The sequence below is a fragment of the Panthera pardus genome, unplaced genomic scaffold (assembly GCF_024362965.1).
Source record: "Panthera pardus isolate Hobbes unplaced genomic scaffold, ASM2436296v1 HiC_scaffold_13, whole genome shotgun sequence".
Taxonomy (NCBI): domain Eukaryota; kingdom Metazoa; phylum Chordata; class Mammalia; order Carnivora; family Felidae; genus Panthera; species Panthera pardus.
In genome coordinates this window covers 164545422-164561181 of record NW_026526688.1, presented here as the reverse complement: position 1 = coordinate 164561181, position 15760 = coordinate 164545422, and the positions used below count along the sequence as shown (strand labels likewise).

The 15760-nt window shown below is 38.7% G+C and overlaps 1 protein-coding gene across 1 annotated transcript in view; it reads left to right on the top strand.

The window, feature by feature from the left end:
* Positions 1–15505, top strand: part of NIPAL1 (NIPA like domain containing 1) — a 29242-nt gene extending 13737 nt beyond the window's left edge. Inside the window, exons 3-6 of the mRNA XM_019412654.2 lie at positions 1258–1314; positions 9430–9520; positions 11026–11186; positions 11708–15505. Coding sequence (XP_019268199.2) covers positions 1258–1314; positions 9430–9520; positions 11026–11186; positions 11708–12327 — 929 coding nt within the window. The 3' untranslated portion in view covers positions 12328–15505. The remainder of the gene's footprint in view (positions 1–1257; positions 1315–9429; positions 9521–11025; positions 11187–11707) is intronic.
* The last annotated feature ends 255 nt before the right edge of the window (positions 15506–15760 follow it).

The following is a 15760-nucleotide window of genomic DNA, read 5'->3' as shown; positions in this document are numbered from 1 at the left end:
GTACCCAAAGAGACACCAACTCTATAACAATGAGCTCCTGGGTTGTTGTCTACCATTTTAACAAGATTTCGTTTTTTCATTAAAAGGCTGGTAAGGGAATTTGGAAAATAAATAGCCCTCCCAAACATTGCTGGAGGCAGCATATATGGGTACAAACTTTCCTAAGAGAAATTTGGTAAAGCTTAAAAATGTTAATGTCTTAAAACCTAATAATTTCACTTCTGGAAATGTATCCTAAGAAGTGAACAAGAATGACACCTATAGTTACATAACAGGATATTTATTTAAAGGTTTTATGTAATGAGAACAAAACCAGAAACTCAGTGTGTGTGTGTGTGTGTGTGTGTGTGTGTGTAGTTGCACACAGGTTAAGTAAATAATGATATGCCAGATTTTGAAGTAATATTAAGCCATTACATAAGGACATGAGAAAAATATTTGCAATATATTTTTAAGTTTTTTAAAGATAGATTATGAAATCATATTGTAATATTCCAGTTTAATCACTTGCACATTTTATAAGAAGAAAATCCTAAATAAATAAACTACCTTGCAAGATAATCTTCACAGCTAATATACTCTGTTTCATTTAATTGCAACAAAATCAGGTCAAAGACACAGGATTAAGTATGTTGAATTGGTGAGAAAATTCCATTTTCTATAGCAAACATAGCAATGACTTTAGGTCACAGATTACAGTAAAGAAAAGATAACTCTTTGAATATCTCAGGAAAGCTTTTTATCCTTTTCAGTAAACTAGAGAGAAACTCAGTTTCATGATGCCAAGGTAAAGAATAAGGAGAGTCCTACTGGCTAATACTTGTTGTTCTCTGATTGACTATCCAAAATCTCAAAAGCTTGTATGTTAACCATCTTCTTCCCTTCTAGGTCCTCATTAGGTACTGATGTAATTTACAATATACAGTTTCTGTCTTTAATTTTAACTGTGGGTGAAGCAAAGTATTTAGAGTCTATGTCCACATCTCTGGCAGGTATAAATACACTAAACATAATGATTAAATAAGATTTTCTTGCAAATGTAAAAAATTACTTTCTATAAAAATCAAAAATGACATAATCAAAAGCAATAGAAGATCTTTAGAAGTGACCAAGTAAATAAGCTAAAGACTAGCTATGCTGAGTTGGCCTTACATCTTGCCTCTTCCAACCGTTTTCCATTACTTTTCCCAGCAGTCAGTTCTTTCGAACTTCTTTCTCCAGTTCCGAACTAAATTTTAATTGTTCTTATTTTCTTAGGACAAGGTGGACATTCTTACCTCAAGGAATGGCTCTGGTGGGCAGGATTACTCTCAAGTAAGTCCTTACTGCTGAGAATAGTGCATGCTTGTAAAATGATAAATAAATTACATGGGATTGCTCAAAAATGATTAGTTTATCTTCTTGGTAAGGATGGCATAAAAGTCTAGAAATTTTCATGTGGGTATATGTTGTCTTACATACAAAGTAAGTCATATATATTTAGAATTAATTTTTCCTCTTCTCTCCCTGCACCCCCATGTTCTCAATACTGTCATAGAAAAAAGTTAACGTCTGAACTACTATATTTTATCACAAGCTTCCCCTTCTGTTATATTTTATTCCCCAGAATAATTGAGGAAAATGCCTTCTTCCCACATTTCCCTGCTCCTAATTCAAATCTGTGACTGTTCTAGCTGCATGTTGACTAACAAATGGCTGCATTTTCCTGGTCAGGCCCAAAACATGGGCAAATTAAAGTCCCCTCTGGGTGCTAAGCATGGAAGGAATGGAAAGAAGATGAAGGCTGTCAGCACTCCCCTCCCCCCAGACTTGCTCTGAGGACTACATGAGACTGTTGGATGGGAGAGCACCTTGTAGATGCTCATATGCTGTGCAAATAGAAGGCAGTGTTGATGCTCACAGGCACGCTTGCAGATTTCTATCTCCTCCCCTAACCCCTCTGAAATCCCAACCCTAAAACTTCCAAAGATAGGAGCTCATAAACTGTAGTTTCATACCTCCTGCTCGTCATCTCCCTCTGCAGAAAGAAGCCTTAAACTTCCATTTATTAGACCTGGACCGAGAAGATAGCAGTGTAGGAGGACGGTGGGCTCACTGTGTCCTGCTGATCATTTAGATTCCACCCACATCTGCCTAAATAACCCAGAAAACCACCAGACTAGCAGAACAGACTCTCCGGAGCCAAGCGTAGACAAGAGGCCCACGGGAGAGGGTAGGAAGGGTGGAGAGGCATGCCACACAGACTGGCGGGAGGGGCGGCCCGCCCAGCAAGGCAGAGCCCCCAAAGGCTGGCTTGCAAAGGCGGAAGGGCCGGACTCCATGAGTTCTGACAGCCAGCAGGACTTAACATGTGGAATGTTAAAAGTGAACAGCTCTGCCCTCAGAGAGTAGCAAGGGCGAGAGGACATCGGGAAAGAGAGTTATTGAGCCCCAGAAGACAGAGCTCAGCTCAGTGGAGAACAAAGGCACTGGCAAGCGCCATCTCTCTCTCTCCCATCCCCCAGCCGAAATCCCAAAGGGAACCAGTTTCTGTCACTGAACTTGCTTGCACTGCGCAAACACCCAACGCTGTGCTTCTGTGGATCCATCCCTCTGACAGGTCTGCCTCCCTCCTGGTGCTGCAGGGCCCCTCCTGCAGGGGACCACCAACAGCAAAGTGAGCTAAGCCTGCCCCTCCCGCCCCTGTGCACCTTGCAGATCCATCCCAGCTAATACGCCAGATCCCATCAAAGCATCACCACAAGCCTGGCAGTGTGCAAGTAGCCCAGACGGGGGCCACACCATCCACAGTGAGTCCTGCCCCTGGGAGAGGGGAAAATAAGGTACACACCAGTCTGACTGTGGCCCCAGCAGTGGGCGGGGGACAGACATCAGGTCTGACTGCAGCCCCGCCCACCAACACAAGTTACTCCAGACAGCACAGGGAAAGTGCCCTGCAGTTCTGCGCCACCCAAGGGACTATCCAAAATGACGAAACGAAAGAATTCTCAAAAGAAACTCCAGGAAGTAGCAACAGCTAATGAATCAATCAAAAACGATTTAAGCAATATAACGGAACAAGAATTTAGAATAATAGTCATAAAATTAATTGCTGGGCTTGAAAAAAAGTATAGAGGACAGCAGAGAATCTATTGCTACAGAGATCAAGGAACTAAGAAATAGTCAGGAGGAGCTAAAAAATGCTATAAATGAGGTGCAAAATAAAATGGAGGCGACCACAGCTCAGATTGAAGAGGCAGAGGAGAGAATAGGTGAATTAGAAGATAAAGTTATGGAAAAAAAAGGAAGCTGAGAAAAAGAGAGACAAAAAAATCCAGGAGTATGAGGGGAGAATTAGAGAACTAAGTGATGTAATCAAACGGAACAACATCCATATAATAGAAATTCCAGAAGAGCTGAAGAGAGAGAAAAAGGGGCTGAAGGTGCACTTGAACAAATCATAGCTGAGAACTTCCCTGATATGGGGAAGGAGAAAGGCATTGAAATCCAAGAGGCACAGAGAACTCAATTCAGACGTACCTTGAATCAATCTTCTGCACGACATATCATAGTGAAACTGGCAAAATACAAGGATAAAGAGAGAATTCTGAAAGCAGCTAGGTATAAACATGCTCTAACATATAAAGGGAGACCGATAAGACTAGTGACGGACCTATCTACTGAAACTTGGCAGGCCAGAAAGGAATGGCAGGAAATCTTCAATGTGATGAACAGAAAAAAATATGCAGCCGAGAATCCTTTACCCAGCAAGTCTGTCATTCAGCATAGGAGAGATAAAGGTCTTCCCAAACAAACAAAAACTGAAGGAATTCATCACCACTAAACCAGCCCTACAAGAGATACTAAGGGGGACTCTGTGAGTGAAATGTTCCAAGGACCACAAAGTACCAGAGACACCACTACAAGCATGAAACTCACAGACATCACAATGACTCCAAACCCATATCTTTCTGTAATAACACTGAATGTAAATGGACTAAATGCTCCAACCAAAAGACATAGAGTATCAGAATGGATAAAAAAAACAAGACCCATCTATTTGCTGTCTACAAGAGACTCATTTTAGACCTGAGGACACCTTCAGATTGAAAGTGAGGAGAAGGAGAACTACCTATCATGCTACTGGAAGTCAAAAGAAAGCTGGAGTAGCCATACTTATATCAGACAAGCTAGACTTTAAATTAAAGGCTGTAACAAGAGATGAAGAAGGGCATTATATAATAATCACAGGGTCTATCCATCAGGAAGAGCTAACAATTATAAATGTCTATGTGCTGAATATGGGAGCCCCCAAATATATAAAACAATTACTCACAAACATAAGCAACCTTATTGATAAGAATGTGGTAATTGCAGGGGCTTTAATACTCCAGTGACAACAATGGATAGATCATTTAGACACAGGATCAATAAAGAAACAAGGGCCCTGAATGATACATTGGATCAGATGGACTTGACAGATATATTTAGAACTCTGCATCCCAAAGCAACAGAATATACTTTCTTCTCAAATGCACATGAAACATTCTCCAATATAGATCACATACTGGGTCACAAAACAGCCCTTCATAAGTATAAAAGAACTGAGATCATACCATGCACACTTTCAGACCACAATGCTATGAAGCTTGAAATCAACCACAGGAAAAAGTCTGGAAAACCTCCAAAAGCATGGAGGTTAAAGAACACCCTACTAAAGAATGAGTGGGTCAACCAGGCAATTGGAGAAGAAATTAAAAAATATATGGAAACAAATGAAAATGAAAATACAACAATCCAAATGCTTTGGGATGCAGCGAAGGCAGTCCTGAGAGGAAAATACATTGCAATCCAGGCCTATCTCAAGAAACAAGAAAAACCCCAAATACAAAATCTAGCAGCACACCTAAAGGAAATAGAAGCAGAACAGCAAAGACAGCCTAAACCCAGCAGAAGAAGAGAAATAATAAAGATCAGAGCAGAAATAAAGAATATAGAATCTAAAAAAAACTGTAGAGCAGATCAACGAAACCAAGAGTTGGTGTTTTGAAAAAATAAATAAAATTGATAAACCTCTAGCCAGACTTCTCAAAAAGAAAAGGGAGATGACCCACATAGATAAAATCATGAATCAAAATGGAATTATTAAAACCAATCCCTCAGAAATACAAGCAATTATCAGGGAATACTATGAAAAATTATATGCCAACAAACTGGACAACCTGGAAGAAATGGACAAATTCCTAAACACCCACATGCTTCCAAAACTCAAACAGGAAGAAATAGAAAACTTGAACAGACCCATAACCAGCGAAGAAATTGAATTGGTCATCAAAAATCTCCCAACAAATAGGAGTCCAGGATCAGATAGCTTCCCAGGGGAATTCTACCAGACATTTAAAGCAGAGATAATACCTATCCTTCTCAAGCTGTTCCAAAAAAATAGAATGGGAAGGAAAACTTCCAGACTCATTCTATGAAGCCAGCATTACTTTGATTCCTGAACCAGACAGGGACCCAGCACAAAAAAAGAGAACTACAGGCCCATATCCCTGATGAATATAGATGCAAAACTTCTCAATAAGATACTAGCAAATCGAATTCAACAGCATATAAAAATAATTATTCACCATGATCAAATGGGACTCATTCCTGGGCTGCAGGGCTGTTTCAACATTTGCAAATCAATCAATGTGATACATCACATTAATAAAAGAGAAGATAAGAACCATATGATCCTGTCAATCGATGCAGAAAAAGCATTTGACAAAATTCAGCATCCTTTCTTAATAAAAAACCCTCGAGAAAGTCAGAATAGAAGGAACATACTTAAACATCATAAAAGCCATTTATGAAAAGCCCACAGCTAATATCATCCTCAATGGGGAAAAACTGAGGTTTCTCCCTGAGATCAGGAACATGACAGGGATGTCCACTCTCACCGCTGTTGTTTAACATAGTGTTGGAAGTTCTAGCATCAGCAGTCAGACAACAAAAGGAAATCAAGGCATCAAAATTGGCAGCGATGAAATCACGCTTTCACTTTATGCAGGTGACATGATATTATACATGGAAAATCCGATAGACTCCAACAAAAGTCTGCTAGAACTGATACATGAATTCATCAAAGCCGCAGGATACAAAATCAATGTACAGAAATCAGTTGCATTCTTATACACTAACGATGAAGCAACAGAAAGACAAATAAAGAAACTGATCCCATTCACAATTATACCAAGAAGCATAAAATACCTAGGAATAAACCTAACCAAAGATGTAAAAGATCTGTATGCTGAAAACTATAGAAAGCTTATGAAGGAAATTGAAGACGACACAACGAAATGGAAAAGCATTCCATGCTCATGGATTCAAGAATAAATATTGTTAAAATGTCAATACTACCCAAAGAAATCTACACATTCAATGAAATCCCAATCAAAATTGCAGTATTCTTCTCAAAGCTAGAACAAGCAATCCTAAAATTTGTATGGAACCACAAAAGGCCCCAAATAGCGAAAGTAATTTTGAAGACGACCAAAGTGGGAGGCATCACAATCCCAGTCTTTAGCCTCTACTACATAGCTATAATCATCAAGACAGCATGGTATTGGCACAAAAACAGACACATAGACCAATGGAATAAAATAGAAACCCCAGAATTAGACCCACAAAAGTATGGCCAACTAATCTTTGACAAAGCAGGAAAGAATATCCAATGGAAAAAAGACAGTCTCTAACAAATGGTGCTGGGAGAGCTGGACAGCAGCATGCAGAAGAATGAAACTAGACCACTTTCTTACACCATTTACAAAAATAAACTCAAAATGGATAAAGGACCTGAACGTCAGACAGGAAACCATCAAAACCCTAGAGGAGAAAGCAGGAAAACCATCAAAACCCTCTCTGACCTCAGCAGCAGCAATTTCTTACTTGACACATACACAAAGGCAAGGGAATTAAAAGCAAAAATGAACTACTGGGACCTCATCAAGATAAAAATCTTCTGCACTGCAAAGGAAACAATCAACAAAACTAGAAGGCAACCAACGGAATGGCAAAAGATATTTGCAAATGACATATTGGACAAAGGGCTAGTATCCAAGATCTATAAAGAGCTCACCAAACTCCACACCCCAAAAACAAATAATCCAGGGAAGAAATGGGCAGAAATCATGAATAGATACTTCTCTAAAGAAAACATCCAGATGGCCAACAGGCACATGAAAAGATGCTCAACGTTGCTCCTCATCAGGGAAATACAAATCAAAACCACACTCAGATACCACCTCACGCCAGTCAGAGTGGCTAAAATGAACAAATCAGGAGACTATAGATGCTGGCGAGGATGTGGAGAAACGGGAACCCTCTTGCACTGTTGGTGGGAATGCAAACTGGTGCAGCCACTCTGGAAAACAGTGTGGAGGTTCCTCAAAAAATTAAAAATAGATCTACCCTATGACCCAGCAATAGCACTGCTAGGAATTTACCCAAGGGATACAGGAGTGCTGATGCATAGGGGCACTTGTACCCCAATGTTTATAGCATCACTTTCAACAATAGCCAAATTATGGAAAGAGCCTAAGTGTCCATCAACTGATGAATGGATAAAGAAATTGTGGTTTATATGCACAATGGAGTACTACGTGGCAATGAGAATGAATGATATGTGGCCTTTTGTAGCAATGTGGATGGAACTGGAGAGTGTTATGCTAAGTGAAATAAGTCATACAGAAAGAGACAGATACCATATGTTTTCACTCTTATGTGGATCCTGAGAAACTTAACAGAAGACCGTGGGGGAGGGGAAGAAAAAAAAAAGAGGTTAGAGAGGGAGGGAGCCAAAAAATAAGAGACTCTTAAAAACTGAGAATAAACTGATGGGTATTGAGGAGGGTACCTGTTGGGATGAGCACTGGGTGTTGTATGGAATCCAATTTGACAATACATTTCATATTAAAAACAAAAAAACAAAAAAACTTCCATTTATTTTCCAATACCAACCAACACATTTCAGTACTTGTGTGGGCCTCCTATGCAAAGGAATTGGATAACTTTCCTTTAGTGTTAGAATCTAAAAAGATGATAAATAAAAACCATTTAAATGTGTCTATAGCCCTTTCAGTTCTGTTTTCTTACTTCATTTGAACAAAAGTTGACCAGGACGTACTGGGGAGACTTCAGAGATTTGGATTCTTTTTTTCTCCTTCTCTCTCTCTCCTACTTGTGTCTCCCCACCCCTCTACCCATACAGCAGGATGAAAATATAAGGAGAATGTTATGTGGCTACATTTACAATTTTATTCTCATCATGTACAAAGTTCATGCTAGTTTTGAAGAGAGAAAAGCAGATGTCTACAACATTAGAGATTTTATCTGTTGACAACCATACAGCATTTCAATTATGAAATTAATATTTTCCTGGAAAGCTGTCTATAAGAGATACAAATATAAATAATATCAAGTATTCAAGAAAGCTTAATTTTTGAAGAAAACTGCCATGCCTTTTCCTAGAAGAGCAGTCTCCTAATTTATCTGTTCTGGAATTTTCTATGTGTTTTATGATAGTTTCCGTAAAGCTGAGTACTCCTGAAGTTTTGGCTGGGGTGGAGAGGGGGAAGGCCGGGGACATAGCAGCCAGATGGAAAAATAAAAAGTATTCTGGTGTCTTTTATCCGTTCCAGAAGTTATGTCTACAATATAAGTGTTTTCTTGGCTTAGTTTGCCCTTGTGAAATACTGGCTTCTGTTGGCAAATGTTCACATGTGACGCATAAGAATAATTTGGCTCCCAGACAAGAGTGTAGTTCTTAGAGGGATTTCCCCTCACTATAGAAATCATTTCACAGAGATCTAGAGTTCCTCAGATGAGAGAAAGATTGCAGGAGCACATCCTTATGACTTTAAAACAGCCCTCTGGATCTCCTCAAGCTTCTAAGATCCTGTTAAAGTGTTTTTGGATCTTGTGCAACTCAGACACCGCTGGCTACCTGGGCCTGTGGTAGGCATTTCTGGCTATCCCCTGCCCGGTCAGTAGATCTCTGCAAAGCACTCTAATTTGCCACATTGCTTTTTGTTCATTTGCATAACAGTAGGTATTGTTAAACAGAAAAATTCTTTGCTTAGGTTAAAGCTACCTCTAATTAGATTTTATCAGAGTGACCGAATATGTTCTTGGTAGTGACGTAACTAAAATCCCTATTGGAAGTCACTTAAAATGTGTATTCATCTGTTACCACTTTTTGCATTGAGTTCATATCACCAGGTATTTACAGTTTATCTGCATCCCTTAATACCAATCCTCCCCCCAACCTCCATTAAAAAAGTTAAATTGTTCCTTTTAGCTAGATCTGTCAGTACCCTTGGCATAGAAGTCTACCATTTTGTTTGTGTCCTTGGTTTGTCTTTTCTGACAAGTCCATCTCTCATATGAATACTACGGCTTGCTTTCCAGTGGGAGCCGGAGAAGCGGCGAATTTTGCAGCTTATGCTTTTGCACCGGCCACCTTGGTCACCCCGCTGGGTGCTCTGAGTGTGCTCGTAAGGTATGTGAGAAATGAGCTTGGCTTCTGTAGAGATGTCAATAGCATGATGAGCTTAAACCACAAGAAATATATTGCTAGGCATATCTCAAAACAAAATATCACGCAACTAATTTGAGAAGACACAATCCAGCGCAATAGAAATGAGAAATAAATTGTTATTGTTGTTATTTAGAAAAATATGAGAGGGGGCCCAATTTCTTGCTAACATAAAATAATCACGTGTTATGTTTGTGTTTATTCAGTGAAGCCTAGGGGATTTTTTTCTCTCTCTTACCTGAACACATTGCCACGGACAGCCCTTTTAGTCCTTTCTGTTGTCATAGTGGTTAATGACCACAATTATCAGAGGGTTTCAAAGCAGAGTGTTTGGGTTAAACTTCAACTCTCACTTAAAGTCTTACATTATTTGCAGGATAGTTATGTTTGGAGACCTCTGAGTTTCTTTTAGTAATGGAAACGGGTAATTTTCATGTTCCTAGAATGTCCATCTCATTTTTCTGAGTTGGTCTTTATCACGATCCCAGATGAATGTGCTCAACGGGCACGTGAACTCTTACAGTTAAGCCACAGTTTTGTTGCGCTTGTCTGTTCCTTTTATCTATCCACCTCTAGTAGAAAGCTTACGGCTAGGCCTACCCATTTCTTTTCACCTTCTTTGTAGGACTGTTGTGAGAAGTAAATGAGTCAGTACACAGAGAGCACTAGAACACTGTCTGTGCAAGGAGCGGTAATCAGTAGTAGCAGCAGTGTTTTGGCTGAGGCTGCAGTCCTCACAAGTGGCCACATGACCACGACTCTAAGGCGGCACCGAGTAACGGTGCCACGGTCTTGCGTGCAAATTGGTACAGGTACAACCCTGATGGGAGTGCCAGGGCGTCAAGGGAAGGCTGGTGTGCAGGAATCACAACAGACCTGCTGGTGGAGCATCAGGATCCACTGTCTGGTGTCTGTGGTGAGGCCGACAGGACTTCCGGAGGCCATGACAACCAAAGCAGTGGGACTATTGGATAAGTGGAAGTATCAGGGCGGTAGCAGCCGGTAGGGAAATATTTCAATATTTTGACAACCCATATGGTTGTACTTGTGCATACTAGCCAAACATCAGCCCTGAGCAGAGTGATTCTTCTTTAGGCATGTATCTGTCTTTGAAGCTTTCGTGAGCACAGATCTCCTAAATGTATCAAGCCAGTATGATGTAAAAGATCTTCTATGTTGTTTGGCATTATAGGAGAAGATGGGGAAATTGAAAATGACTTCTCATAGGAAGATTACACGGATATAGAATGCCCCTGACAACTCTTTAGGTACAAAAGCAATTAAGCAGATTTGACTGACCATCATTTCTGAGTTTTAAAATTAAACAGGTTTTCAGCGTCATGTAGCATATTCAGATCAGTTGATTGGTGACTGGGATACAGGGTGCAACATACCACAATGTGACTTCTGAGCTGCTATGGGATCAAAAGCTAATTGAACGAGTGATTTTGTTTTTCTTCTCCTAACAGTGCAATATTGTCTTCCTATTTTTTAAATGAGCAACTGAACATTCATGGCAAAATAGGCTGCATATTAAGTATATTGGGGTCAACTGTGATGGTTATCCATGCCCCACAAGAAGAGGAAGTCACTTCTTTGCATGAAATGGAAATGAAATTGAGAGACCCAGGTCTGTGATTCAACCAAAAGAAACTCTTACTCAGATTCGGTTCCATTTTCTCTCCTCATCAAGTGAATTTGGGATAATACTGTAAAAGGCTGCAAGCCTCATGGTGGGTTGTGAGATACTGTAAGGTTTGACTGTATTACAAGTCTTCTGTAAAGGTGACACAACTTATTGTTCTGTCCATGCTTCCTCTCTATACCTGAAAGGAGGAGATGGGGATAGGAGAGGCAAAAGGCATATATTCCAACCCCAATTTTGGCTACTTTCCCCCTCTGAAAATAAAAAGTCAGTCAGACAATAGCTGCCATGCCCCATAGTGTTAGCTATGAAATTCAAAAGATATGTTTGTCATAGTCCATTGTAAAATATTGAGAGCCATGCAGTAAAATGTTGTTTTGGTTTTGTTATTTTAATCTCACTTCCCTTTCTGAAACACCTATGCTCCTACACTCCTAACAAGCTTTCATAAAGATATGATCCTATCAGCATTTTCTGAATTCTAATTCTTTTTTTCTTCCAAACAGGATTTATTTCCTTTGCTGTGATCATAACTGTGATCTCGTTGGTGCTGATTTTGATCGTGGCTCCCAAGAAGGGACAGACCAATATATTGGTCTACATTTCAATCTGTTCATTGATTGGAGCATTTTCAGTTTCTTCTGTCAAGGGCCTGGGAATTGCCATTAAGGAACTATTGGAATGGAAGCCGGTTTATAAGCACCCACTGGTCTTTGTTTTGTTAGGTGTACTCGTGCTTTCGGTGACGACACAGATTAACTATCTCAACAAGGCACTGGACACCTTTAACACATCTCTTGTGACTCCCATTTATTATGTGTTCTTCACGTCCATGGTAGTAACTTGCTCCGCCATCTTATTCCAAGAATGGTATGGCATGAAAGCTGGAGATATCATCGGGACCCTGAGTGGGTTCTTCACCATCATCAATGGCATCTTTCTTCTACATGCTTTTAAAAATACTGACATTACCTGGAATGACCTGACATCCACCACACAGAAAGAAGTCCTCTCGCTGAATGGCAGTGAAGACAAATACGTCTTACTGGAGCACACAGAATATTCAACCCCAGGATACAATGATGACATTACTTTGTTTAGCAGGATTGACGATCAAAGTCTCTAGAAACCCCAAACTTTAGCCAATGTAAGACACTTGGAGAGGACAAGAAATACCTAATTCTTAGAAGAACTATTAGGAAAGCTGACGTTTTTAAAGTTCTAACTAATAGTTTAGATGTGAGCCTCCCCCCACCCCCCCAAAAAGCCTCGATTTTGGCCATCAAATTTGAAAACCAAGGTTTGGATCCTCCTCCAGAGGACTTCCAGTGTTTTTCATTTCTACAAACTTGAAACATTCCCTGAGCACAAAAGAAGTTCAAGAGTTACATGGGTCTCTGAGTTACTCTTCTGGTTGCAATATATTTGGCTGTGCCAGGTGGCTCTTCATTTCTTCGGCTGCTGTTCGTAGTAATTCATAGATAAACTTAGCTATGTGCTGATAAGCAGAACATCAGCCATCATTCTCTGATGAGTCATCGTTTCAAATTATTAAAACTGAGATGCGAGATCACTGATGCTCCCCCCGCCCCTTCCATACCTTCTTTCTTTCTAAACTAGATGAAGAGGGGAATGCGGAAGAAAAAATAGGCCTGCTTTGGAAATCTGCTCCTTGGTGGGTTAGAATGCACAAGACACAGTCCATGAAGAGCTTATGAATTGTAATTTATTAGCAGATCATAAAAACTTACTACCAATTCAAAAGGGGAGAATAGAGGAAGGAGAGAAATACTTAAGTGAAACAGTGTTTTCTCTTTTCACAAAAACAAATGCAAACGATTTGTTTCAAGGGTTCTTTTAACTCAAACCTGAACAACGTGAGACAAAATTGAGTTTCTGGAGACCAAATGATTTAAGCTTTGGAGTTCCTTATATTCATGTTGTCCCTTTCTCTTACTATTATCCCAAAGGTCACTTTCCCTGTTGACATAGAGACTTTTGTAAAGTCTGTAAATGTAAATTGGCACGTTATTTTAATATTATATTGTACACTTAGGTTTTTCTCAACTGTCTGATTCCCAAAGGGTAGGCTGTTTGGAAACAACTAGAAAAATCTTTGTAAAAACCTGAATGAGTTATCGTAATTATTCCCTTGAAATCTGGCACTTTCATCCTTACCAAGAAAATTATAGTTACTAACCTTTGCAAAAATATACATATCCTACCACAATAAGTGGCAGACTGTCTTTTTCTGTTGAATTTCATCCTGACCATGTTTTCCATACATCTTGTTGACAAGTGTTTTGGGAGACTAGGAAAGGAAGTTAACTTCCTAGAAAACAAAATATTAAGACCTCAGGGACTACTACAGGAAAATACCTTTTGCTTATTAAAACTTACACCCAATTTTCCTGTCTCTAAGCACACAGCAGGAATAACATTTTTGATAGCCTTTAATGTATATGGACAGGTATCTTATCACTCATTGATTTCATGGGAAAGAAATTACCTATTTCTAGACTAAACTTATTTCCATCCAAAACAAAACAAAAATCCTAACTAAAAAGTTACGATATTAGAGGGGGAAAAAAAAGAACAAAAACCCTTCAGGTTGATTGGATTTTTCTGTTCCAACAGAATGTTTCATTTGTTCGTAATCTAGCTCAAGTCTACTCTGGGTCATAATGATAAGTTCTATTATTTAGAATTCTATTAGATGGACTTCAGCATTTCCCAGTTCTGTTAGCTATGACTAATGTTCCCAGGGATGTCCAGAGAGGACTGCGAAGTTGTAAAGGGCCATCACCTTCTCTTCAGCACTTCTCAGTGTTGAGTGCAACTCAGTGCGTTCTGATTTTTGAAAACTGATAATCCATGGAAGACACATGGGTTGATACCTCAGGTCAAGTACGTGTTTACTCTGTTGATTGCTGTTTCACTTTAAATGTAGATCAGATGTATAAGCTATGAACAGAAGTTCGCAGGAAAAGTATTTTCTGAAAAGGTCGTGTTTAAAAATTGTAAAAATTCTTTTAAAGTTTTTTTCCCCCCTGTTGAAAAACTGTATTGGTTTCTCTAGGACGCTTTCTTAGTGAGGAAATGAAAGACATCCACCCCGAGGCTATGGTGGTTCTCTGCTCTAGTGAAATTCAGTGTCAGGTATTTCTTAATGCCACCTGTTACAAAGCTTTGCCCTTGGTGTATTGTGCCCAGGCTAAAGATTTTTGGAACGCAAGAACTCACGTGGATCTTGGATTGGAAAATGAACTGGTATTGCCCATACACCCAGGAGAAAGGCTGAGAAAGATTTAATAAGTTGAAGTGTGTTGAGAACCATTGAAATATTTTAAAAACTCTTAAATAATCCCTGGTGGGCACTTGCATCAAAAAACTAAAATGTTATTGCCAATCTAAAACTAAGAATAATTTTTCCCAAATAGGAAGATATTGTCTAAGAAGGAATAAAATGCTGGAAGCCTATATTCAGACTATGTTAGTCTTGACTGGTAGTTTCATGTATGTATATATCTTCATATTTATACTTTATCTCACATAGATATTTTAAGATTAATTATATAACTATCGGCACATGGGTCATTAAGGATTACAGAGCTGTCTTCATGCAGCCACATTGAAAGCTTTCCATAATTCTGAAAATGTAATAGTTTCATTTTATTTTTTGACTCCTAATTTTATTCTTAGGCAATGGTTAATGACTTTATTTTTAGTTCAGATTGCAGAATGTTCATAAGACCCTTTAGATTTAGCAGCATAAAATTAAATTAATGCCTTTGTCTTTTAAGAGTATTAAATGAAATACTTGGAAAACACTCTGCATTGTGCCTGATGTATGAGGCATTTCATAGAATTTAGTTCTCTCTGAATCAACATTTTGATTGTTGGAGTCGTATTACCAGATAGTTAAGTACCATTCATTGCCAATTCTCATACATTCTTCAACTTTTCTTAATTTGTGTCACATTATCTTGTTCTACATAATCCAAATGAAAATGAATTCCATCTTTATACTATCTCAACACCAATACAAAATTATTCCAACAAAAATATTTTTTCTTAGAGCCACTAAAACTGAACTAAGTGCACTGCTCACATTCTAACAAAATTTTGTGGAAAAGTAATTTGTCTGAATATATATGAAATGTTCTCAAATATTTTGAATAAACTCTATAGCCCTGAAATTTTCTATTTTTCAAATGTTTATACGTACTGTTCATTTCAGAAAGTTTACAAATGTTAATGTTTCTGTATATTTTTCATTTGAAATAAAATGCATTTTAATTATGTTTGTTAGACTTCAATTTGTAGTTAATTGAAGTTAAGTGTATGTTAATGGCAAAAATACCCCCATTTAGATTTGAGACTTTTTTTTTTTTCAAGTTTTGAGGTTAAAAGAAAAATCTGCACTTAGGTTAACTTTGCTTTCTCATTTTCCTTGAAATTGAAGTCTGTTTTTAGAAGGCTCTCCATAAAACCATTTCCTGTATAATTGATTTGACACCTGAACCAAAGGTAGGAGAAACTGTCTTATCTTTCAATAA